At 45.7% G+C, this 26,817-nt stretch overlaps 1 protein-coding gene across 1 annotated transcript; it reads left to right on the top strand.

The window, feature by feature from the left end:
* The first annotated feature begins 39 nt into the window (after nucleotides 1-39).
* Nucleotides 40-26,396, top strand: RND3 (Rho family GTPase 3). Its single transcript, XM_033164530.1, is given in 6 exon segments — nucleotides 40-422; nucleotides 1,221-1,255; nucleotides 1,258-1,308; nucleotides 18,825-18,934; nucleotides 21,483-21,617; nucleotides 25,770-26,396. Coding segments are annotated over 6 exon segments (732 nt in total). The 5' UTR covers nucleotides 40-273; the 3' UTR covers nucleotides 26,022-26,396.
* Nucleotides 26,397-26,817: the final 421 nt, after the last annotated feature.

Genomic DNA, 26,817 nt, shown 5'->3' with positions numbered 1-26,817 from the left:
TCTCTCCTTGAGCACCGGATTGGAAGGCGGCGGGGCATATAAATCCGGGCAGGGCGGAGTGAAACAAAGCAGTTTGCAAGACGCCGGACCTGCTAGAGGGAAGGAAGAACTTTAGAGGGGGCGGCGGCGGAGGAGAGAGAGAGAAAGGACTTGTCGAGCGCACGGCAGCGAACCGCGCGGTTTCTTCTGCTTCTCTTGGTTTCTGCTCCCCAATCCTGCCATTTCGTTGGTTTTGTTCGAGAGAAGACGGGGGGAAGGGCTAAGGACACCTCAATGAAGGAAAGAAGAGCCAGCCAGAAATTACCAGCAAATCGGATCATGGATCCTAATCAAAACGTGAAGTGCAAGATAGTCGTGGTTGGGGATACTCAGTGCGGAAAGACTGCTCTGCTGCACGTCTTTGCCAGGACTGCTTCCCGGAGGTACGTGTTGTGGACCCGCTTGTCTGAGTTCTAGGAATTTAGCGCTACGTGGTTCTTTAACGAAGAGGAGCGCTGTGATTTCTTTGGTTAAAGTTAACTTTCAGCGCTATCTTGTTAATCTGTGGGAAGCCAGTTTAAAGCGGGGGTAGACCGTTTTCCACAGAAGAGATCCCAGGATGCTTAAAACCCTCACCCTCACGGGAATCACTAAAAAAATAAATAAAAAACAAAACATCTTTAAGGCGACCGCTCTCCTCGTGCCCTATTGTGAGCCACGCGTGGAATGCGGATAGAACTCGAACGTTCTTTCTGCGTTCGAATTACAGACCCATTCACGAGGCAGTGCCGGTTCAAGCCTCGCGCCCAGTGGTGCTGGAGGGAACCTCTTAAGATCTGTCCGTATTTTATAGGTACTGTAGTGGGTTTCAGCGTCGCGCTGGAATTCACAAGCGCATCCCGCTGGTGTAAGTTGCCTGTTTTAAAACGCTTTGTTGGTTTGCAGTGAAAACGGTCTCTAATCTCTCAGTAGTTAAGAAATGGTTAAACAATTAAGAAGGGTGAGGGGCTAGTTTAGGCTGAAATCTCTAGCATAGCTGTCAACTTTTCCCTTTTCTTGCGAGGAATCCTATTCGGAATAAGGGAATTTCCCTTAATGAAAAAGTTGACAGTTATGCTCTGTAGTCTCCCCCCCCCCCCCCGCCCCACAACGAATTTACATGAAAGATGTGTTTGATATGCGGTGCTAACTTTCAAGAGAATGGTAAATTACTATTTGTGTTTTCTCCTTTCCTTGCCCAGAACTACGTCCCCACAGGTGTTTGAGAATTACACGGCCAGTTTGAAATAGACACACAAAGGATAGAACTCAGTCTCTGGGATACTTCTGGTAAGGGATTTCTTGCTCGCAGGAATGCCTGTTCTTTCCGTGCCATTCTGGTGACTCACATTGGTTTGTATATATTACAAGCCATTGCTGTAGCCTCTGTTGTTAACACCCTGCAGATGATGTAACTACTTGCCTTTTAGGTTTTTTTTAAAAATTTTACTTTAATGGACTTTAATGCAACCTGATTCCTTTCTCTCCCTGCCCCCTCTTTTTAATTGCAACTACAGTATTTCTGCATTGTGGTGAGACTGAGACAATCGTGTTTACCTAACTCCCCTTCCCGGCTTGACTCTGTTAAGGTTCTTGGGATAATTAAGTGAACAGATGGGAGAGGGTTATTATGGCCTATCATGAGCCTTTCATTTTAATATTTGTCGCCGCTGCTGCGAAAACCAGCATGTGTTTCTCCTTTTGGTAATAGGTGATTATACAGAAACAAGAGCTTAGCAGCTACACAAATGCCTAAGTGTGAGAGGATGTTTTCCTTGCTGAACTGTGTCCTCCTTAGATGTGCTTCTAAGTGTTCCAAATATCCCCCCCCCCCCAAAAAAAAACATGCATAGGAAGCCTTCACTGAGCATAATGAGAAGTAAGCTACTCATTGGAAGTGTTGACTGTAAAACCAGCAGGGGGTGAGAAAAGCTTCTGAAGACATGGAAGTTAAGCAGTGAGAAAGAAAAACTGGAGTTTGGTAGTGGTTGTGATGTTCATTTATTATGTTGCCTGTTTGTAGGTACAGTAGGTATAGGAGACTAGCAGCAGATGAAGCCAGACCATTGGTTGCTTTCTCTGTATTGTCTACACCAGTGTTTCCCAAACTCTGGTCTCCAGCTGCTTTTGGACTACAATTCTCATCTTCCCTGAGCACAGGTCTTGCTAGCTAGGGATGATGATTTCCAGCTGTTTTGGATTACAACTCTCAAGTTTGGGAAACACTGGTCTACATGACTAACAGGAGCCTCCTGGGGGTTTCAGGCAAGAGTCCCTCCTGGAGACACCAAGGATTGAACCTGGAACCTTCTGCCTGCAAAGGCTGTCCTCTGTTGCTCCAGCCGTGGCATTAAGTTTCCCAAGTCTTGTTTGATTAAGAAAGCAGTGCTCTTCTACTGTTACTCCAGTACCATGCTATCCACCTCCTTTCCAAATTGACCGGCTGGCCACATAGTTCAAGACATTATTGCCTTTCCTATTAAGAGTCACAGCCACTGTCTTGTAGAACCTTGCTTTAGGGGGAAACTGGAGAAAAAGTACAACTTGGGTCAGCTAAGAAATCCAGTTTTGAGAGACAAATGTTCATTTTCTTCTATAGCAGTTGTGGCCAAGTTTCATTATCTTGGGAACCACTCCAGACAGTAGCCTAGAGCAGTTTTCCCCAGCCTTGGGTACCCAGATATTGGTATCTGAAGAAGTGTGCATGCACACAAAAGCTCATACCAAGAACAAACTTAGTTGTCTCTAAGGTGCTACTGGAAGGGGAACAAAATATTTTTGTTTTGTTTTGAATATGGCAGCCCAACACAGCTACCTACCTATAACGATATTGTTGCACAGCAATCCCCATCATCTCTGACCACTGGGCCATGCTGCCTTGTGCTGACTGGCGCTGTAGTCCAAGGTTGGGAAAAAGCTAGTATAGAGGCTGGCTCCATATAATAACTTAGCCCCATTTAGTAGCATGAGCCTCCTTAAATAACATTTAAGCATGGCATTACATGGAACAGAGGTCACCAACATGGTGCCCTTCACACATTGCTGGACTCCAACTCCTGTCATCCCCAGCTCACATGGCCAGTGGTGAGGGATGATGAGTCCAGCAGAATCTACAGATCACCATGTTGGCTGCTCCTGACATAGAACATCCAAAAGGGAGCTGTTTGTACCTGCTTACAACTTGGAAAGGTTCTTGGTAGGGTCACCAAGATTATAATGGCTTTGGAGCCATATCTAGGATGCCAGTTGGCCTTCCCTGTTCCAAGGGATGCTAGTTCTGGGCTGTGCTTGGTTTATGGTGGAAATAAGTGCATGGGAGTCATCGTAGCCAGTATCTTCTGAAGTTAAGATGGGGAACATGTGGTCCTCCAGATGTTGTTGGACTACAGCTCCATCGTTGCTGGTTGTTGGCCATGCTGGCTGGAGCTGGTGTTGGTTGGAGTCAGTCCAGCAACATCTGGAGGGCTGCACTTTCCCCATCTGTTCTCTAAAGACTGGGGGGCGGGCCGGGGGGACTTGAAGCGTATGGTAGGTTCCTCCAAAGAGCACACTCTCTCTTAAGGACATAATTTCCCATTCTTGTGCTAGTTTATATGAAATGTGTTAAGTTTTTTGGGTTTTTTTTTTAAGCTCCTGCAGAGATAATCCATTGGCTGAGATGAGGGCTATAAAGCACCGTGCTTAATGGGGGAGAGTTAAAATCATCTTTGTTCGCTGGCGTTTATGACAGATTAAAGAACACTCTGTGGCAGAGTGCAAGAGGGCGACCAAGGAGAGGGAGACAAAGGAATGTGCAGGGTGCTGAGAGCAGCTAGCAAGGGAATGTGAGTGCTGTCTCTTGTCACCGAATGCAGGAAAGGGAGCAGACCACCCAACATAGAAGCCATCAATCCCAGGGCAGAGAAGCAAAATGGAGCTGGAGAAGATACCCCCTACACACACACACACACACACACACACACACACTGTTTTTACAGTAGAATGAAAAGCACAGTTGAATTACTTACGGCTTTGCAGCAACTTCAAGAAGTGGACAAGATTTATTTTATTTTACCTGCCAGTAGCAAGAGCCTAAGCACAAAATCTGCTTGTGGCACACAAAGGGCTGTCCTGTGAGGAAGGCACGTCGAAGGCGATAAAAGGCTGAAGTGGCAAGACTCTGCTTGTCTTGTAAATCTGGCAACACTTGTACAGCTCTTTTGAAGAAACCACAGCTAAGCTCTTTCTGCCTTAGCAGCCTTAACACGAACATTACTGCTCTTGGCATCACTGGAATGCATGCTTCCAGATGTGGATGACAGCTGGAAGGCTGGCAGTTCTGGTTCTTTTTCATTTTTTTCTCTCTCCTACAGGGGAATGCTTGCTGCCTTTTTCACTCTTCTGTGATTAAGCCAAATTAAACTCAACCCCCCCCTGTCTCCCAATGCCTTAGGAGAATGAACATGAAATGAAAAGGGGCCCGCAAAGGAATTAAAAGGGGGAGGGGAAATTTATCGCATCTGCAAGACTTTATTTCTTAAATATATATTTTTTGTGCATGAGGACTGGCATTAATTATGCTTTTTGTATCTTGCATAATGGTCAGAAAGTATAGTCCCATTGAACACAATGAGACTTACTCTGTGCGAATATGTATGGGATTAGGCTGCCATTGACATTTGCTTGCTCATTCCTTCAGAAATTTGTCCACTCATAGTGGACTCTTCTGCCTATTCCAAACTTAGTTATTTATTATTACATTTATATTCCACTTTTCCAACAAGGGTTGGTTCTATCTCTCTATTTTATCCTCGCAGCAACCCTGTGAGGAAGGTTAGATGGACTGACATTGACTAGCCCAGTGTCACCCAGATGGATGAGTGGAGATTTGAACCCTAGCTTCCCTGGTCCTAGGCTAACACACTAACCACCACACCATACTGGCTCTGGGATTCTTTCTTCCTGGGCTTAACATGGACCAAGGCATAGCCTCACATTCTAGACAGGATATGAAAATTGATTCAAAGAGTCCTTCAATATATTAGTTTGGTATTTTACAGGCACTTCTTAATCATCTGTGATTAAAAGTATTATGGTTATTTATCAAAATACAGATTTGGACACCTAGTTGTCTGGGCCTCAGATCTTATGATCTGTCATCTCTGAGTTTGTTTCCTGGTTGTAGATTGTTTAAATAAGATCAGCTGTAATTGATTTGGAATTATTACTGTATGACAGTTTCTTATCCCTTTTTAGAAGACAGGTCTTATTAGTCTAAGTCAAGATCTGGGCTTGGCCTCAACAGTCCTCATTTTCCAGTAAGGTGTCATAGCTTAAGTAGGTCAGATCTGCAACAGCTGAGTTGGTTGCAGAGGTTAATGATGAGCAATATAGTGTGATATTTTCCTATCAAAGGCAATTGGGGACAACTGTATTGGAAGAGCAAAATAGGGTAAAACAACTAAGCTATTCTAGATGGTCTGTCTGGAAGGATTTGCATTAAAGTTTTGGCTGGAATCTTGCAATGCTTTTATAGAGCAATGGGACAAAATAAGATAATTTAAAGACATGAAAGTTAATATTGGAAACCCTACAGTTTACAGAATGTCTCCACTGTGCAATAAACACACAGAAATAATGACCCACATTTAATGATACCACTTTGGATATATATATATATATATAGAGAGAGAGAGAGAGAGAGAGAGAGATGCTAGTTGAATTTGATAGTGGTATTCCCAAGACATTTCCATATGAGTTTGTTAGTCTCCAGTGTTAACCCCATTAAACAAGTATATCTCCTTTAAATCATCACCTGTCTTGCATGAACATTTCTGAATGTTTAGTGTTTCCCATTAACTGAAGTTAATTGCTGTTTGACTTTAAATGCATCCATTTGGAGAAGTAATTCTGGTCTTACTGTAACTGAGGTCAACAGCAAAGAACCATAAATCAGCAAACAAAGACGAAAATCTCTTTAGGCTTTGCCCTAAACAGTTGAATGGCAATCCATAGACTCTTTCCTCCAGAAAAGCCTTTCTCAACTTTGGGTCTCTAGATGTTGTTGGACTACAACTCCCATCATTTCCTAGCCAGCATCCTAGTCAGGGATGATGGGATTTGTACTTCAAGAACATCTGGGGGTCCAAGGTGGAGAGAGGCTGCTCTAGAGAGTCAACCCCGTGGAAGCTGTGATATTGTTCTGGGTCTATCCCAGCTAAAATAGACAGGCGCCACTGAAGCTGCCAGTTGCAATAAGTTGAATGGTTTGCTCTAGCCTTCGTCAACCTGTTGGGGATTCAGATCCTTTGGGAGTTAGTCCAAGGCTGGTTTACAGCATGGTGGCCACATTTTTAACAAGAATGCCATGCATTCTGAGAGTGTGCTACTCTGTAGTATGTTTGCACTCCCCAGCAGCTTGTTTAACTTCTAATTTTTCAAGCTGGGGAGCAGGCAGTGTACGAAAGTCTGGTAGAAACGCAAGCACATATCTCTTTGCCACAGCTAGGCCTAGGGTCCTTTCTGCAATGGGGTCCATGTTTGTGTCACGCTCTTGCTGCCTGTGCCCTTGTGGCACAGATGGATCACTTATGGTATACAGAATGATACCCACAAAATCTAAGAATGACTTTGCAAGATGTTTTCATTCTGTATCCCTGAAAAATATTGACCTTTCCTGGGGAGGGTATACTGGTATTAAATCTTTAGGTGGAGAAATATTTGAACATTGCACATTAACGCAATTGGACTGGATATGTATCTGGTTTCCACCCTCTCTCCCTTCACAGCAGCTGTGAAATAATTTGCAGAAAATCATATATAATTCTGTAGTCTTATTATATGGCATGCAGTAGCAGTAAATGAGCTCATTTTTTAACAAGATCATTTCAGAATAATGTTTGGCTACTCGCAGCTTCTTCAGATCCTGTCTAATGGAATCCATAAAGACAATTTACCTGTGTCTGGCTTCTGCTGAATATCCTATCAAAGCTGAAACACATATTTTATCTTCCCTCATTAAAATTTGACTCTCTTACATAATTCAGATTTCATGGGTTCACCATAAAACAGTGAAGCAGTTGCAGCCATCTTATGGGCTTAACTATACTGTATATCCCAAATACTTCATGAATTGCAGAATATTAAGGAAAACTGAAAATGTGGACTTGGGTTGGACGTCCTCAACAAGAGTACTAAAGATTGGCACAGATTCCCAGTGAATTGAGCTTGCTGTGGTTCTGAGGCTCACTGTGTGCCTTTCACTCTATATAGATCAGACAAAACTATTTGATCCCCCGAAGAGTTCTGTGTAAGTTCCAGAATGTTGGTGTACCTCATAAAAAGGGTGCTTATTATTGACAAATGATTTAAACCCTGGATTGCATTCTTCCTCTTGTAGCCTTTAGCAACTCGTTACTCAGTTACCCTGAATCCAGTATTCTTTAGCTGGAAATTACTAGGATCTAACTTTAAAACTTTCATGGAGCCAGTTGGAATGTGAGAAGCCTTACTTAAGAGATGGGTAGCCTGTGGTCCTCCAGATGCTTTTTAGGCTCCAGCTCCCAACATCCCTGACTATTGGCCATGTTGGCTGGGGCTGATGAAAGATGGAGTCCAACAACCTTTGGAGGGCAACAGATTCCCCATCCCTGGCTTACTTTGGAAAACAAATACCTGCTACTTAGGGAGAGCAACTTCCAAGCACCTTGATTTTAACTTGTAAACTTCAGAGATGAACATGCAAACTGATAACTTGGTCAGCTTAACAGGGGTGTCCAAACTTTTTTCAAAGAGGGCTAGATTTGATGAAGTGAACATGCATGAGGGCCAACCAAAGTTGCTGACCGGCGGGCCAAATTAGGCCCCCGGACCGGACTTTGGACATGCCTGGTTTAGGACATTGGTATGGGACATGCTGAGGCAGTCTTTCACCCCAGGGTCATGGGCAGATACCTGACAACAAAGATCGACCACAAGTTACTACTGTTGGCTGTCAGTAAGTCTGATCTGACATTAGTCTGTAACAAATGGTAGTGGCAGATGTTTCTACTGTTCTAAGTGATAGTGTGATATTTCACCCTCTCTTATTATCAAAATCATCGTCGTAATCAACCCAAAGCCCGCATGAGGGGGAAAACACCAAGGAATCCTTGGAGTTGTAGTTTGTGAATCCTAAAAAGTGTTAAGAGATTATTAGTCCCCACAACAGTTTACAGAGCCCCAGCGGATGGGGAAATTATTGTTAGCAAACAAGAAGCCTGTACTTTGAACAGAGATCACATCAGACATGATGCAATAGAATTACTCAGTGAAAAGCTACATAAACCTAAGCCAAAACTTTTGGTTATGCTGAGTCGGCATGTCCTTTTGAGCCTGGTATTGCCACCAACTTACCAAGCAGAGTGGACAATCTTTACTTCCAAAGCTCCATTTTGACAGGAGATCTTGTAACTCCTTTGTGGTCCTTATGACAACTTTCGTGCAAGGTGTAATGGCAGAGTTTTGCTCCTCTCCTATCTTGTCTATGGGAATATAAACTGTATTTTTTGAGCGTTTAGCTGCTTTAAATGTCCACATGGAGTCAGGCTAATATATACTTTTACACAAGTGGCACAGGCTTACTTTGAAGCATACTTGTAGAGTCAAAATCCTGTCGTGGCATTCCTGTTGCTTTTGTGGGCACCTGATTGGTCATTGTGAATACAGAATGCTGGACTAGGTAGGACTTTGTTCTGAACCAGCAGGACTGTTACCATGTTCTTATGAAACTATACTCGCAGTTCCTGCAAACTTAGAGGTGGCTACAAATCAGCCCTCCCTAACCTGGTGTCCTCCAATGTTTTGGACTCCCAGTTCCCAGGGGTGGTATGGGTTATAGTCGCAACAACATCTGGAGGGCACCAGGTTGCAGAAGGATGAAAAAGGTATGCATGTGTGGTATACATTTCACAAAATCTGGATCTGAAGCTTTGTTGGAGTCACAGTGATTTTGTCAATCTGCACATTTTCTTTAGTTGAGCATGGTTTCGCATTTTCTGAGACCATCTTGGAGAAAGATTGAACAGAGTGTGCTATTGAGCTGCCTTGAAAAGGGTCTGTTTAGACTTGACACGCATTCCCAAGATTCCTCAGGCTCTGAGGATTTTGTTCTGGTAAGGAGATTGGAATGATGAAATGCCCTATTGAATTCTATCTCTCGGCTTTTGTTCTGAGTGGCTGTCTTCTTTGGGCATTGATAAAGGATCCCACTATTGCTTGTTTGAAAGGAGAGAGAAAACACATTTCTTGTGAAGCATCTGAATTCTGCACACTCTCAAAGGATGCACTTAAAGCCTCTCATTCATTCCCTTGCATTCTTTCCCAGAGAAGAATGCCAGCTTGTCTCATTTATGTGAAAGCTTCATATACTTGTCTTAGCATGCTGCATTGTAATAACAGGAAATTTTTGTCCATAGTAAATGTAATCACAGATCCGACTGGTATAAGTGCATGCCATACGTATGCTTGTACATATATGGTGCGATAGACCTCTTGAGGAGTGGTGACTGAGCACTTAGGTATGTGTCTAAGGAATTTTTTTTCCTGGGTGAGGCTCTTCACTCTTCTCTTGAGCAAGCAACGTCTCTGTCCAAATTTTAATGATCTTTAAAAGCAAATGCCTTATCCTGCCCATACCTGTTTCAGAATATTCTGATGAGAAAGGAGGGTGGCAACTATGCCTAGAGCTAAGTGATAGCTGTGGGTGGAAATTGCAACGTGATCTACACCTGCCTAACACTCTGAAATTAGTAGAGGTCGTCTAGCACATGGAATGCTGTACCAGGGGCAAATCTGGTACAGTAGAGCTGGGGAAATTGCTTCAAAATCTTCTGCTTGCCATGAAATTCTTTGGTTGACTTTGAGATTCATAAGAACAGGAATTAGGGGACCTGTGGCCCTCCAGATGTGGTTGGGCCATTAGTCATCATCACCCTGGGCCGTTGGCCATGATGGCTGGAACAGGTTCCCCAACCCCATATATGTAGGAACATAAGCTGCATCAGACCAAGATCCATCAGGTCTTTGGGAAGCTCACAACCCAAAGGCAAAAGCTTGTAGACTGTCCCTCACCCCTGTATCTGGAATCGAGGAGTTCATGGAGGTTTCAGTTAGTTACTTATCAAGCCATTCATAGTGTTAAATGAATCGGGTAACAGGAAATAGCACCTCTCCAGCCTGAAAAATCAGATAGCCATTGCCAGTCAGAGTAACCAATGCCTGGCTAGACGGACAAATCATCTCATGTCCACTTCCCTTTTCCCAATAACAGCCTCATCGGTAGTAATCCTCATGGGGGTTTGTAATGATTAAGAATTCATTTATTTATTTTTTAGCTTCCATAGACAGGTGTGGGCAGATGGACTTCTGCATGTTTTCCAAGAATACCTTACAGCAGGGGTAGCCAACACAGTGCTTTCCATACATGGTTGAACTACAACCTCCATCCTTTCACCCCATTGGCCTTGCTGATGGGAATTGGAGTCCAACAGCGTCAGGCAGCTGCCTCTGCAATACAGCTGCCACTTGGCAGTACTGCCCCGGTAATAAAGCAGCCATTGACCCATGCCCATTAGTTCCCTGAGAACATATGTCTTTACCGGCGTTGTCCAAAATGCAGGCTGACAAATGTTGGCTCTTGGGACCCAGCCCAAAGGTTAATGGCCTCTTGCAGAACTGATAAGAGAGGCTGTTTCACCCATTGCCCGTGCCTGCTTTGACAAGGCACATGAAATCGGATATTGTGCTAGGGGAAAAAAGGAAATCTCCACTTCCTGCAGAGGTTTAAATAGCCTGTTGCACGTTTTAACTCCTTTGCTGAGAGATGAGCATTACGATAGGTTTCTGACGCACTGAAGCTATCAGTAGCAATACATAGGCATGTGATTCGAGGCTGTGGAGAAGCTGGAGGAAACTTTCAGACTGAGCAGACTACCTTCTGTTTGCCAAGGCTTCAGCCCATATGTTCCTGTTTGCTTCAAAAGTAGCATTCCTCAAATTCTTTCCTTGTGGTCTTTAGCTGCCCAGCTGGTCTGTTTTTTTGTCGAGTTCCTTTTGCTGTTTACCTTACTACACCCTGGAACAGCAGGAGCTTCTTTTGCAAGGAGGAGGAACCTGCACACAAGCGATTGCATCGTCATTTCTGTACAGCCCTTGAAAGCACTGTTTTCATTTCATCCACTTAAATCCTGGAGATTTTGAATACAACAAGCTTCCCCAATCCCAGTGGGTGAACCTGACCATCTAGTGTTTTCCTAACACACCTAATGTGTTTCCAATAATCCTGTACATAAATAGTAAACTCCCTTCTCCCAAGTGTGGATTCTTGTGCAACCAAAATGGGAAGCACCTCACAGGATTGGCAGGTTATGGGGAATTCCAAAGTTGGAAGAAGTACAAAAAAGTGTGTGGGAACCCCCAGTAATAGTCCAGTGAGGACTGAGCATGCTCAGTGGTTGTGGAACAGTGACTTTTTGGTTGCACAAGAGGAAAAAACTGGTGGTGGTGCGGGAATGGAATCTTCTTCTTTGGCGATCACTTATAGCCAAGTAAGATTCTTCAGTTCGAGCACTCGCAGGCCAGTGTTTCCCAGTTGTCAGTGTTTATACTACATTTTATAAGATTTGCCTTGAGAGAGTCTTTGAACATCTTTTGTTGACCACCAGCATTACACCTTCTGTTAAGTTGTGGGTGGACACAACAGACGACACAGCGATTTCCAAAACAGCTCTTATTTATTTGCAGGCTGGAACAGAACTGAGCTGGAGGCCTCAGCCACCAGCTTATATAGAGCTCAGCTACAATGTAACAGTAACAACATTCTGCAGCTAACCAATCCCTGAGTGTCAGTTTCTAATCCTTCATTTGCATAAGCTGACCTGAGTGAAAACCGCAGCAGAATAAACTATATACACACACCCCTGGTGGCCAAGGTGAGAACTTCAATACATAACACCCCTCCCCACCGAGATAAGGCATTAGGTTACAAGCATAGTGGTTCCATTATATACAGCAATATTCATTAAAACACATAGCATAACAGTTCAATTTACGATGCAGCATTATGTGTGCAAATTGTGTGTAACATAGTCTTTTAGGTATGCTGGGCGTTTGGGAACCCTACCTGACCGCCGTGGGCCAGTATCAGAGCCCGGTTGGCTGCCCGAGTCCCGTTGCGACTGCTGTGCTACCCCTGGTGTCGTTGGGCCTGAGGTCTCCGGCTCCGCTGCTGTTGGAAGGCCTGTCACGATCGGACTTGGTGGACACTCAGGCAAGGCGGTGGTCGGCGTCTCAAGGGAGTCAGGCAAAACCCCTGCAGTGGCTCGGTTTGGCCCCATGTCCGCAGTTTGTGAAGGGGGTGTAGATGGAGTCTCGCCTTCCAATGGTGTCGGTTCTAGAGCTGAGGCTGCCGTTGAGGGTACTGCGGTATCGTCCAAAGTTCCAACCCGGCGCCTCAGTTGGTCTATGTGCCGGCGCCACAAACGCCCGTCCTCAAGTGCCACCTGATATGAGCGGGGCCCAGTGACTCCCACTATCGTGGCCGGCACCCAAGGAACGTCCCCCACGTAGTTTCTGGCAAAAACCTTATCCCCGGGAATAAAAGACCTTGGTGCGTTAGCACCGCCCGGGGGCTCGGCTACCCCGAAGTCTGGATGCAACCGGTCGAGCGGAGATCTGAGGCGACGGCCCATAAGCAGTTCAGCTGGACTCCGCCCTGTGGCTGCATGCGGGGTAATGTGTTGCACGAGCAAGTATTCCGTAACTCGCTCATGCCAGTCCTTCTGGTCCAGGCGTGCCAGTGCCTCTTTCGCTGAGCGCACCATTCGTTCTGCCTGTCCGTTGCTGGCCGGGTGGAATGGAGCTGTTAGGGCGTGGCGGATGCCCAGCCCCAAGAGGTACCTTTCAAAAGCGCCTGATGTGAACTGTGGCCCGTTGTCGGAGACGAGGACATCAGGACATCCATGCGTTGCGAATAGGCCCCGCAACACCCGGACTATGGCTTCGGTAGTGGTGGAGGGCATCAGAGCCACCTCCAGCCATTTCGAATAAGCGTCCACCACTACCATAAAGGTCCGGCCGTGGAAAGGGCCAGCAAGGTCAATGTGCACCCTCGACCAGGGTGCCTTTGGCGTCTCCCAGGTGTTGCCCTTAGCTGCCGGTGGTGCAGGTCTCGATTCTTGACACGCTTGACAGGAGGCAACCCAGGAGGTGATGGCCTCGTCCATGTTAGGCCACCAGACGTAACACCGAGCCAACGCCTTCATTTTAACGATCCCTGGGTGGCCGATGTGCAGAGCCTCAAGGACGCGTTGGCGGAGTCTTTGGGGAACCACGACTCGGTCTCCCCACAGTAGGCAGCCGCGATGAGCCGAGAGCTCATGCTGTCTGGTCGCAAATGGCTGGAACTCAGATGTGAATGGCCCTTCTGGCCACCCCCTCCACACCCAGTTGAGCACACGTCTGATGGTGCGGTCCTGGGAAGATGCGGAGGCCACATCAGTAGCCGACACTGGTGCAGCTGGGAGGTCCTCGAGCAGGAGTACCGATGAAGCAGGAGCTGGATCTTCCACCAACGCCGGAAGGGGGCAACGACTGAGGGCATCAGCATGGCCCAGCGACTTTCCCGGGCGATGAATGAGCCGATAGCTGTATGCTGCCAGAAAAACAGTCCATCGCAGCATGCGTGGCGAGAGGATCGGCGGAGTTGGTCTGTCCCCTGCAAGGAGGCCCAGGAGCGGCTTGTGGTCAGTGATGAGGTCAAAGGTTCTCCCGTAGAGATATTCGTGGAACCTCTTCACTCCCGCCACAAGCGCCAGTGCCTCCTTGTCGAGCTGGCTGTAATTCCGTTCCGCCGGAGACAGCGTTCGAGAGAAATAAGCAAGTGGTGCTTCCCTCCCATCCGGGAACCGGTGACTGAGGACTGCACCGATGCCAAAAGGCGAGGCGTCACAGGCGAGGACCAGTGGTCTGGCTTCACTGTACTGTACCAGCACGCTGTCTGAGGAGAGGAGGGACTTGACCGCGTTGAAGGCCGCTGTCTCCCGATGACCCCAGGACCATGGCGCCTTCGTGCTGAGCAGGCGGTGGAGAGGCTCAGCTAGCGTTGCCTTGTGGGGCAGGAACATATTGTAGAAGTTCAGCAGCCCCAGGAACGCCTGCAACTCAGTCTTGTTCTTTGGAATCGGGGCCTCCTGGATGGCCCGAATTTTGGATGCCGTTGGGTGAAGGCCAGAGGCGTTGATGAGGTAGCCCAGGAACTCCACCTGCGGAACGGCAATCAGACACTTTTCCTTCTTCACCTTGAGCCCGGCCTCCTGGAACCTGGTTAGCACAGCGCGGAGGCGCTCGAACAGCTGCTGGTTTGAGTCTGCGGATACCAGTACATCATCGAAATATGGTACCACGCCTGGCAGTCCCTGCAGGAGGCGCTCCATGAGGCTTTGGAAGATGCCAGGAGCCACGCTCACCCCGAACTGTAGTCTGCGGCATCGGAATGCTCCTCGGTGGGTGACGATCGTCTGAGCTTCAGCGGTGGCGTCGTCAACAGGCAGTTGTTGATAGGCTTGGGCAAGGTCCAGCTTAGCAAAGACCTTGCCTTCGCCCAAAGAATGCAGCAGGTGTTGGACGACGGGAACTGGATACGCGTGCTGCTGAAGCGCCTTGTTGATCGTGCACTTGTAGTCTGCGCATATCCTCACCGACCCATCCGGCTTGACAGGTGTGACGATAGGCGTTTCCCACTTGGCATGGTCGACCGGCTCCAAAACTCCTTGCGCGATTAATTTGTCCAGTTGTTCGTCCACCTTAGCCTTGAGGGCGAACGGAACCCGGCGTGGCTTTAGCTTGATTGGAGCTACTTGTGGATCAAGGCTAAAGGAGATGGGTGTGCCTGTGTATTGGCCCAAGGTGCCATCGAAAACCTCGGCAAATTCTTTAGTTAACTTTTCCACTTCCGCGTTGGAGATGCAGTTGATGCCTGTGACTTCCAGGCCGAGGGCGCCAAACCATTCGAGCCCTAGGAGGCTGGGCCGCGGATCTTCCACTACCACGAGTCGGAGTGGGCCCGAGAAATTTTTGAACTTGACCTGGAACTGGCCGACGCCCGTCACGGGAATGTCGTTCCCCTGGTAGTCCCTCAGGTGTACACGATTCCGGTCAAGCTGCCTCTTCGAAAGCTTGGGCACAAGTCTTTTGATAGTGCTCCAGGACACAACGGACAGGGCAGACCCGGTGTCGATCTCCATGTCACACGGAGCTCCTTCGATGAGCACCGTGATGTGTAATTTGCGTCGCGTAGGCGAGTCGGTTTGTCCAATCGTGGTTCCTGATGAGCAGCAACAGTTGGTGAGAGCGAAACAGTTACTGTTCGCGGACCGGGTTGACGACTTGGGCTCGCGAGATGGTGAAGAGGCTGTGTTTGATGGCGTAGATCGGCAGACCTTGGCGATGTGACCCTTTCTGGAGCACTGCCGGCAGATGGCGTCTCTGAATCGGCATTTGACGCGGGGATGGTTGCCTCCACAGCCGGCGCATTCTGATTGGCCCTTGGACTTCTGTTTGAACTTCCCGCGTTCCCGCTTCGTCTGGTGCACGTCATCGTCTTCGCTGGTTGATGCCTCGTCGCTGCTAGCCTCTTCATGGTGTACAGCGATTGGCTTTTTTGTAGGACGTGGGCTGCTGGCCTTGCGGATCTCCTGGGCGGAGAGTTCAGCCGCTTCTGAGGCCGCAGCCTCCTCGATGGCCTTCTGCAGCGTGAGGTCTGGCTTGGCAAGGAGGCGCCGTTGCAGACGGTTGTCCCAGACCCCGCAGACGATCCGATCCATCATGGCATCGTCTAAGTCTCGGAACTCGCAGGTTAATGCGGCCTTTCGGAGAGCGGCGACGTAGTCGTTGATCGACTCCCCCTCTGCCTGGTTCCGGTGGTAAAAGGCGTGGCGGGCCGCAATTTTGGACGGCTTGGGCGCGTAGTGGCCGCGTAGCTTTTCTTGTAGCGCGTCCCACGGTGCTCTGTGAACTGCGAGTGGAGCGATTAAGACTCTGGCCGTCTCAAACACTTCGGGCCCGCAGAGGCTGAGAAAAAGGCCTCGCTTCCGCTCCTCTGATACCTCTGTTAGCTCGTTTGCTTGAAGGTAGCATTCGAACCGAGCGAGATATGAGTCCCATGATTCAGAGGCCGGGGCAAACGGCGGTAGAGGCACTAGTGTAGCCATGACTCCGATGCCGACGTGGTGGGCGATGGATGGAACACAGTGCTCTAGCCAGAACGGGCAGCTCTGAGTTGGTTCTGTTCAGTGATTTCGCTCAGCGTTTCAGCTCAGTGATTCAGCTCAGTGATTCAGCTCAGTGATTTGCCCTTGCGCTGACTGGCTGTGTGCTGTCTGTGTTCTGATGTCCATGATCCCACCTTCGTCGCCAGTGTTAAGTTGTGGGTGGACACAACAGACGACACAGCGATTTCCAAAACAGCTCTTATTTATTTGCAGGCTGGAACAGAACTGAGCTGGAGGCCTCAGCCACCAGCTTATATAGAGCTCAGCTACAATGTAACAGTAACAACATTCTGCAGCTAACCAATCCCTGAGTGTCAGTTTCTAATCCTTCATTTGCATAAGCTGACCTGAGTGAAAACCGCAGCAGAATAAACTATATACACACACCCCTGGTGGCCAAGGTGAGAACTTCAATACATAACACCTTCCATCTTTAAGTTTGGAATAGAGTAGTTGCTTTGGAAGAAAATAATCAGGCATCCGCACAACATGACCAGTCCAACGAAGTTGATGTTGAAGAATCATTGCTTCAACACTGGTGATCTTTGCTTCTTCCAGTACACTGGCATTAGTTCACCTGCCTTCCCAGGTGATATGTAATAGCACATCCTAGAAGATGACATGGTTGGCAGGAGCATTTTACACTATTGCAGGTCCCACCTGAAATGTTGAGAAGATTAAATTCTGTTCCTCTGGATTCCTGGGAGAGAGCTCTTGGTCATTTAAAGTAAGCTATAGGGTTCCTTAAGAGATGGCCTGATTCAGCAAGCTCTTTTGCTTTGCTGGAAGCTGCCAAAAAGTCAGTAGCACTCAAGAAGATGCTGAACATAAATACCAAAAGAGAAATCCCCTCTAATTAGCTGTTACAGGTTCTAGCAGTTCATTAAACTGTGAGAGATGCCAAGATCTAATTGATATTTGGTGCAGATGATGTTCCCGATGTAATATATTCAGAGGATATTAATAATTACATATAAATGTATTTTGCCAGACACCATGGGACCTATGTGGGCTGTGGCTGTGCGTAACAGTGATGACTTACTTATACTGAGTCTCCGCAATGTTTGACACATCGAGCTGAATGTGGCCCTGATATCAGTGGTTGCTGGTCGAGATTCTTCTCTGCAAGTGAAGTTGCCGGGGAGCAGCAGCAGGACCTTGTGGGCTTCCCATAGGCATCTGCTTGGACACTGTGGGAAACAGGATATTGAATGAGATGGACCATTGGCTTGATCCAGGAGAGGTCATCCTGGGATTAAAGGGATCGCGACCCTTTAAGTTCCAGGCAGGCAGCACAAATAGGAGGCTTATTAAGCCACGGTGACCACAGTGTATGGCTGACTTGTTGAGTCAGAGGCTGTGCAAACCTGTCTGTGCACTCCTACAACTATGCAAACAGCCCAAGGCAGGAAAGGCAGTTTTTCCTCAGGAGCAACCAATCTCCAGGTGTGTTGCCTTGTGTTGTTGCCTAGATGTGCTAACAGCATGCAGGTAGTTAACCCTTGACAAGACCCACCAATTATGCGGGTACCAGTGTGGCTCTTCATAGCAAACGCAACTACTGTTTTTCCTTACATACGTCTTTTCCTTTTGCTAAAGGTGATAGATTACTGGTCTTAGTTACTATTGAAAGTGGTTGTGTAAAAAACTAGCATTTTGCAGGAAGCACATCTGCCCTGACTTGGAATGAACCTAATCACATGTGCAGGTCCAACACTCAAGCAGATTCTGAAAGGTTCTGGGGTAACAACTGGGCCTAACTTACATCTGTAGCTACTGATACAAAAATTAGGCATGATGTTGCATTGCCATAGTCCTTCTAAATCAGTTGTGGGAAAGATTTCACCCTCTAGATTTTGCTGAACTACAGCTCCCATTGGTGCCAGCATGCATGGCCAATGGCCAGGGATGATGGGAGCTGTAGTTTAGCAAAATCTGGCAGGCCAAAGGTTATCCACACCTGTTCTAAATGGAATAAGAAAGCACTGTTTAAAAAGGAGATTTTACTAGGTTACCTTGTCTCAAAGTTAGGAGATTGGGGAGCCTTATTTTCTAGCCATATTATGCATTAATAATCCAGGCTCATCAGAAGAGTTTCAGATTGTTTTGACCTTTGAATGGAAGCTCAGATCTGCTTCTGTGTAACTCATTGCTAAGTAGTAGCTCAACATGTGCATCCATCACTGCTGCACAGATTGGCCAGAAGAAAGCCTTACATCAGTGTGGGAAAGGCCTGCATGGTCATGGTTTGACACGCATGGTGATCTGCTGTACCAAGCTTTATGGTAGCCACCACAAAGATGGTGCCGATTTGTTTGAAGCTGACCTAAATTAACAATAACTTACTGAGGATATGGAGCACTCTTGATTCTGGCGGGTGGCGAGATCTTGAAAAAGTGGGGTGAGGAAGCAGAGGGAAATATAGCAGAGGCACGGATGAAACACTTAGGGTGCGTCATTTAACTGTGTATACATAATGTTTCTTTTCCGCCCATAACATGATCTCACTTATTTCAACAGGGTCTCCTTACTATGATAATGTCCGCCCACTTTCCTACCCAGATTCCGATGCCGTCTTAATTTGTTTTGACATAAGCCGCCCAGAAACACTTGACAGTGTGTTGAAAAAGGTAAGTGATGGAAAATAACTCTAAATGTATATGCAGAGCTAGGATATGTCACTGCTGCCATCTGCATATATGATCTTGAAGTGTAAAAGCCAGGCTGACTGTTGCCGCACTCCCAAGTATTATGCAAACCAACTGAGAGGCTAAAAAATATTAGTCCATTACTCCCCCAGGTTTCAAGCGTGTTGGCCCAGGCAAGTGTTGATCATGGGGTAAAGGTGGCTTTCACTTCGAAATCCTTCTCTCGGGTTTAGATTCAAATCCTATAGCCTTCTGTGCTGAGGGGGATTCGGGCTCTAGTCTACTACCTTGGGAAGGAACTCTTAGCTCAGTGGGGCAGCATGTGATTCCCTTGAAGAAGGTCTCTTGATTCGATCCCTAACTATAGACTTTTGGCAGGAGTGGAGAAACTGAAGCCTTGCACATGTTGTTGAATTCTTAGCACTCATCCTCCTTGACAGTTGGCCATGCTGCCCAGGGCTGATGAGATTTGGAGCCCAATTACATCTTGATGGCCTATAGGTTCCCCATCCCTGACACACAGTTATATGAACTCCCTGGCCAATGGCATTTGGATAGGTACTGCATTCAGATTAGACAATATATAGGGCCAGAATGGGGAACCAGTGAACTTCCAGATGGACTCCTAATGCCCATCAGTTCCAGCCAGCATGGCCAACAGGTATTATAGGAGTTATAATCTACAGCATCTCCAGGTCCACAGGTTCCCCATCCCTGATAAGTGCCTAGACGGAATCTAATCAGTTTACTTTGCGGCTTCATAGTTGAATGAATATTGACAGGATGCACTATTATTGGCATACTGTTTTGATCAATATAATTAGTATTCATGCACTTAGCAAGTGAAAAGAGCCAATATCTGCATGATCCTTGTTCAGCCACACAAGGAGAAGATCTCTGGTCCAGACCTAATTCCTAAAGTCAGACTAGAGGCCAATTCTTCTTTGGTGTGCCACAGTATGAAGACTGACTCTGCCCATCTCTTCCCATTGAAAATGAAACAAGAACCAGAGTTTGAATTGTTCAGTAGTGATGAGTGAGCCAATCCTTGCTGATTTTGATTTAATTAGGAGGCTATCCACCAGAAGCTCAAAAGTAATTTATATATATACTTCCTCCGGGACAGTATGTTTCTGAATGCCACTTGGTGGGAATTCCAGGTGGGCAGAGTGTTGTTGCACTTAAGTCCTGCTTGCATGCTTCCCATAGGCATCTGGTTGGCCACTGTGAGAACAGGATGCTGGACTAGCTAGGTCTTTCATCTGATCCAGAAGGACTCTTCGTAGGTTCTTAGTGGATGACTGAGAGGTCATGTGCATAAATTAAAGGGTGCCATGTGTGGATGAGGCTCAAGTTAGATTGCTGTCAGGAAGAATCTTCAACAGCCCTGAATGCTGTCAGACACGCACACTATTTCCTGGGTTTCTGGAGAAAATGACTGCCATAAGCTTTACTGTTTGGGATCAACTGATGCTACCTTGCCTTGGCAAGTTTTGGGGGAAGGGAAGGGGTTAAATAATCCTCTTCTCCAATAGTGAGAGCTCTTAATTCCCTTTCCACATTTTACTTCCTGCCACCCGGTTCAGAGATGTTAAAACAAACATTACTCACGCCCTGCTTACTGTTGTCATGGCCAACATCAACAAAACTTTGGAATCGAGTTTGTCTGTGTCCAAGGCCTAATATTACATACAGAGGTGTAGCCCAGTAGACTCAGGGAAGGTGAGAAAAGTTCAGATTCTAAGCTAACAGGTTAACCCATGGAGCAACATAAGCAAGTCCCTAGAACTCAGCTTTAGTTGCTTCCTATGTCACAAGTGTATTGCAGTGATTAACTGCTGCGGAACACAACAAACAGTAGTGCTATAAGTTCTCTGCAGTATGGACTTCATATACCATCTGTGTGTATGACATAGGTCAAGGCCATATTTTTGATCTAATTCTATGCTTCTCTTTTGTTGTAAGACCTGCTTGTAACTTGGCATTTGGGCAGCTGTTTAAACTTGCTTTGAGAAAACTCCCTTGATTGTATCTATTCAGTCAGCTGAGTGAATGAGTCATAGGGAGGGAAAACGTAATGTATGCTGTGGCAGCTGGCCTATCTGTAGGCAGGTAGGGATGGATGTCCTCATTTTTAAAAGAATATTTATTCCTGGTTTTCTTAATACAAGAAATAAACAATAACCAATTTTTAAAAAACCAAACAGAAGTATACATAACCTCAGATAAAGTATTATTATTATTTTTATACTGAATAATTGCATCAAAAAGTTTGGAGAATTGCAAATTTTGAAGGATTGCTGCACTGGTGTATTTCAAATTAGGCAGGTTCACTTTAAAATGTGAACCAAACAATTCCTCCCTGTCTTTCCTATCTGCAGGGAGTGCTACACCAAATGTTTCCTTCTAGTGCTTCACTTTAGTACAGCTGACAACTGAAGCATGATTCGTTAAAGCATCTAATTGCGTTAGATGACCACTTCAGTGTTTCTTATGGCAGCAGGATACTAACACTGTACTATTTTTACAGTGGAAAGGTGAAATCCAGGAGTTTTGTCCCAACACCAAGATGCTTCTGGTTGGCTGCAAGTCTGACCTGCGCACGGATGTTAGTACACTAGTAGAGCTGTCCAATCACAGGCAAACACCAGTATCTTATGATCAGGTAAGTGCTATGTCATGTTTTGCTTGTTAATGAATGATGCACACTTCTGACTTGATTGATTCAAATCCTCCTTGGGGCACAGTGCTGCAAAGAGTGTTGGTTATATTACACCACTTTCCATCACTGCTGGTGATCAGCAGTTAGGATCTGTACTTTTCGTATATCAGATGCTGTATGCTACTGACTTAAGGGGTTGTAGGTCACTGGTAGAGCATATGTTTCTTAAGCAAACAGTTCAGTCAGTAGCATCTCCAGCTAAGACTGGGAAGGGCTTCTATCTAAAACCCTGCTAAGCCACTCCCAGTCAGTTTAGACCACCCTACCTGGCATCCTGCAGATGCTTATCCACTTGCCTTGGACTATAACTCCCATCATTCCTGCCCATTGGCCATTCTGGCTGGGGCTGATGGGAGTTGTAGTCTAAGACTTCTGGAGGACACCACATTGGCACAGCCCAGTGCGGACAATACCGGGCTAGATTAGATCAGTGGTCTAAGTCAGTGTAAGGCAGCTTCCAATGTTCTTGTGACTCAGTCAAGATAAGGAAAGTGGGTGCCGAGCAGTGCTAGTGTTGTTGCATAGTCCCACTTCATACTTGGCATTACATCAGGCTGATGCAGAAAGTGCCTCTCCTCATTTAGTGGGGAGTCCATAATTCTCCCCAGTAAGGAATAGGGAGCACTAGACACAGCATACCCTGCAGTTTATGCTCCATCCACATTTGTCTGTATTCTGCTCCTCTTCCACCCATGTTGTTCAATCTGGATAACTAAGCCGGCCATAGGTCCACATGGCTTTAACGTGTTCTGCTGTCTATCTGTCTCTCTCTGCCTCTCTCTCTCTCTCTTTCTCTCTCTCTCTCTCTCTCTCTCTCTCTCTCTCTCTCTGTCTGTCTCGAGAGGAAGAGTGCAATTTTTGTTTCCTTTTGTATTGGTAAGCAATAAAACAGAACTGCTCTTTTTCTTTGAAAAGAAGAATGACTGCGAGTGTGTATACCTCTTCAAACTTGAAACCAGACATTTATGTAAAAGTAATTGCAAGCCTTCCTCTTCCCATGGGATGGTGACATGAAAGCTACATAGTATTTTGTAAAGCTCCATAAACATCAGTTCTGTGTATGACCAACAATCTGCCCACTTCTAAAGCACACTTAATTGGAAGAAAATTCCATTGAAATTGGTGAGGCTTACTTCCAAGTAAATTTGGCTAGGTTGTTTTTCTGGGCTTCAGTATCCCATTTCTTCAAAGTGCCCCTGTTTTTGATAGAATTGTCTAGTTGTATAGAATGTTCTGGGCTCCCCCCTTTCTTTTTTTACATCTCACAAGGATTGTACACTTTAATGTCAATTGCATCTCAGTTCTCAGTGTATCTTTTTGTCCATTGGAGCTTGGCAAGCAATTTGATGCAAAGAACGGAGTGTAAAGTAAATGCTGTTCTTTTCCATCCCTTTTGGGAACAGTCCTAGACAGAAGCCTTGCAATTTTATTGCTAATGATTGGCACCCAAGGAACCTGTTCTGCTTGCGTCACATGCATGCAAAACCTCAAGCTACATATGTACTTCAGAAGGGGCTCTGCAGAGCTGCTGTCAGCTGCTTCATGGACTCCTCCCCTGCCAGTAGAAATGTTGACTTGAGCTTCCAAAGTTTGTCAGGCTCATCTAACATTTAAGCACACTCTCCTGTACATGTCTACTCAGGGACAAGTCCCACTGACCAATTTCAATGTAACTTATTCCTAAGTAAGTGTGTTTGGATTGCAGTTTAGGGCATGTAGATTATGCTTCTTGATGCATTTTAGAAAGAGCCCTGGGAGAAAGAGTTGAGTGCATTGTTCCTAGTTGGGTAATGTCTAAGTTCTATAGTTGACCTTTGCATAATAGCATCTCATCTCCCAATGATATAGGAAACAAATTGGGGGGACATTAAACCAGTAGAGCAGATGTGTGGATTTTGTGGCCCTCCAGATGTTTCTTGGCCAACTCCTACCATCCCTGTTCATGCTTGTTGAAGCTGTTGGGAGTTGGAGTCCAACAGCATTAGAACACCACAGAATAGGCCTTCCCTAGAATAGAGACAAGACAGACCACAATATCTTTCTGTTTTGGGTGGTGGCTTCCAAGTAATAGTCACGATTCAAGGCTTTTCTAGTACGTTCCATAGCTGCAAACCTCCAAGGGCTGCATTTTTGTAGATTATAAATAATATTTTTCTATAATAGCATATGAAGCAGGATTGCTCCTCCATTCTCCTTCTCCTCAATGGTTTCCAACAAAATGTTTTTGACTTTACTCACTGGGAATTAATCGACTAGTACTGTACATTCCAAAACCCTCTGGTTGCCACTTCAGTCATTAGCAGACAGGCTGTTTAATTAATGTTGACTGAGTCTCCTATCCGCATTCTCCCCCTCCCCGCCCCCCATTAAAAAGTTTGCACAAGGCTGTGTGTCTGAGGATTGCTCCTGTTGGGGAACTAGTTCAAAATTCCAACTGCTTTTCTGAACATCCAGTAGCCTATGGTTTCTGGAAGTCTTCCAAATCATCTCAGTTTGACAGGATGTATTACAGTGACAAAGTACACGAGGCGTTTCCTAATGTCAGTGGCAAACCTTTTGTTTGTACAGCCTCAATCTTTAGGCAGTCCAAGTTCTAGTTAAGCGGCATTTCCCCCCAAACTCTGGTGCTACACAGGAAATCCCTGTAGCATTTTGTTTTTCTCTTATCTTTGAAAGAGCTTGTATCCAGAACCGCAGTGGGTGGCTTCCTTATCTATGCTTTGAAAGCTTTTGGTAATTTTGTGCGGTGGTAAATAGCAAGGTGGGACTAGAATGCTTAATTTGTATGGTAAACAGGGTTCCCCACCCCCAAGTTTAATCCTATTGATTTAGAAAAGGAGTTGAACGTTTTGAGTGAGAAATAACTTTCTCCTTGGTGCATCTGCACCACGTTCTCTAGGCACACACTTTAATTCTAGCCATGTTTATCTGGAAGTAAGCCCTATTGATTTCAAGGTCAAACTATTCTGTATGTTTGCCTCTGGCATAAAACTAGCCCTGCTTAGAGATGGAACAGATGCCATCTGATGTTTGAATCCCTGCAGCTAGCATAGACGTCTACTTTCTGAAGGGCTCCAGTCTGTTGCTTTAAGGGACCTTAGAGACTGAATTCAGTGGGGTCACCCGACTGCATATGGCTGGATTTTTCTCTTCTGCAACTAGGTGGGGGTTTCTTAAAGTCAACTACTGTAGGTCATAATCTGAACACATTAAACTATTCAACCTGTGTTGTGGGGTGAATGGCAGACACCCAAACCTAAAACTCTACTTTATCTGCTGCATAAGCAGTGGTTTGAACCACAACAGATAAGGCAAAGTAGCCTCCTTGGCAAGTGAAGTTCTTGCAAACTCCTTAATCCCACTGAAGGCCAAAGTGCCACAAACATCTGGTCTGTGTAAGGAGTTGTTGCTGGTCTTGCTTTCCCACACATACTATCTCTGCTAGAGGGAATTATTGTCCTCATCTCTGGAAATTGCCAGAGGTGTGGATGACCTTGCATGAGATCTGCTGGTGGGGCGAGTTAGCAGGAACACCAGCCTAGGATTGCTGATGGCCACAAAGACACACCACCAGGACTTGAGACCATTGACCTAAATGTATGGATTGCTGTGGATAGAGAACCCTGACATCCATGTGGGTTACGGTTGATGGGAATTGGAGCCCAACAACATCTGAAGGGCTCCATGTTGGCTTCCTCTGGTTGACCCTACATTTCAGGTCAGAAACAAAAGGGTAAATAGATCAGATATATTTTTGCAGCTATGCTTGTACTCCTCAGTTCCTTCCTTGTAAGGCTACTTTGTACCGTAAGCTGGGGTTGAGGGTGCTTAAATTAAAGATGCTCTTGGTCTCCATGTCCAATGCAGAAAGTCTTTAAAACCGATGTGGCCAATGATCTGCAAGTTCTAGGTTGCTTTCTGTATTTATAAGGACAGTGTATTCTCCTTCTTATTTGCCTGATGTGTTGCCTTTTGTTTCCTCAAAGCATTATCTCTAAAATAGCATCCCAGAGTAATGATTATATGGCTTGTCTTAGTTCTCTCTGGATTTCTGTTGATGTCTGTAATCTAATCTATTCTCCTCTACCTCCACAGGGTGCAAACATGGCCAAGCAGATTGGAGCAGCCACATACATTGAATGTTCAGCCTTGCAGTCAGAAAACAGCGTAAGGGACATTTTTCATGTTGCTACCTTGGCCTGTGTGAACAAAACAAATAAAAATGTTAAGCGGAACAAGTCTCAGAGGGCAACTAAACGAATTTCACACATGCCGGGCCGGCCGGAACTTTCTACAGTCACCACAGATCTGCGAAAGGACAAAGCGAAGAGCTGCACAGTGATGTGAAGGATTTTGTTTCCTTAAATGGAGGTAGCAAGGACAATTGTGTTTGGGTGAGATAGGTGAAGACTCAACGAGAAGTGCCCAGTGAAAATGGTCTCTTGTAAGGGCATGCCAGTGACAAAAGGCGATGATTCACCTTCCGTAGGCAAGAAACTGTACTTGGGGAGCTGGTATGTAGAGGAAGCAGTGGGAAGAGATGGATTCTGAAGGGGTGTCAATGTTACTTGGATGAAATACCAAATACGAAGGAAACTATGTGAATGTGCTAAAGAAGTGAAAGGATTGGCAGCACCTGAAGAAATGATGTCCTGGAGGATACTTATTTTTAGATCTATTTTTTGAATACTGACTTTGATTTTGATTACAATCTAAAACATTGCTTTAAAAAAAAAATAAAGTCAAGATATTCCTGTTCCCTTCATTGTGATGGTTGCCCCTTTGAGACTGTTTGGTTTCCCTCCCCCACCAAAAAGAAAAAGAAAAAGAAAAAAAAGAATATGATTGCTTTTCCTCTTAGTTTATGTTAAAGAAATAGGAAATATAGGTCATCCAGAGGAAAACACTTTGTTAAAAGAGGCTTTAAAATCTTTTTTTTCCCCTGAGGCAACTAGAGAAGGAAGAAATTAAAGAAACCAATAATAAAATAGCCTTCATAAGCTTCTAATTATATGGAATGAGGCTGAAGAAATATCTGTTAAGAGCAGTTCTCAAACACAGAATCTTCCTCTTCTCCGTTGTGACTGTAATGAGAAATTTGATAATGGCCTGAAAGTCAATTTTTTAAAATGGCTTCTTCATA

This window comes from Lacerta agilis, chromosome 1 (assembly GCF_009819535.1).
Source record: "Lacerta agilis isolate rLacAgi1 chromosome 1, rLacAgi1.pri, whole genome shotgun sequence".
NCBI lineage: Eukaryota > Metazoa > Chordata > Lepidosauria > Squamata > Lacertidae > Lacerta > Lacerta agilis.
The sequence above is the reverse complement of the archived record's forward strand: the minus strand, read 5'-3'. Positions and strand labels throughout refer to the sequence as shown.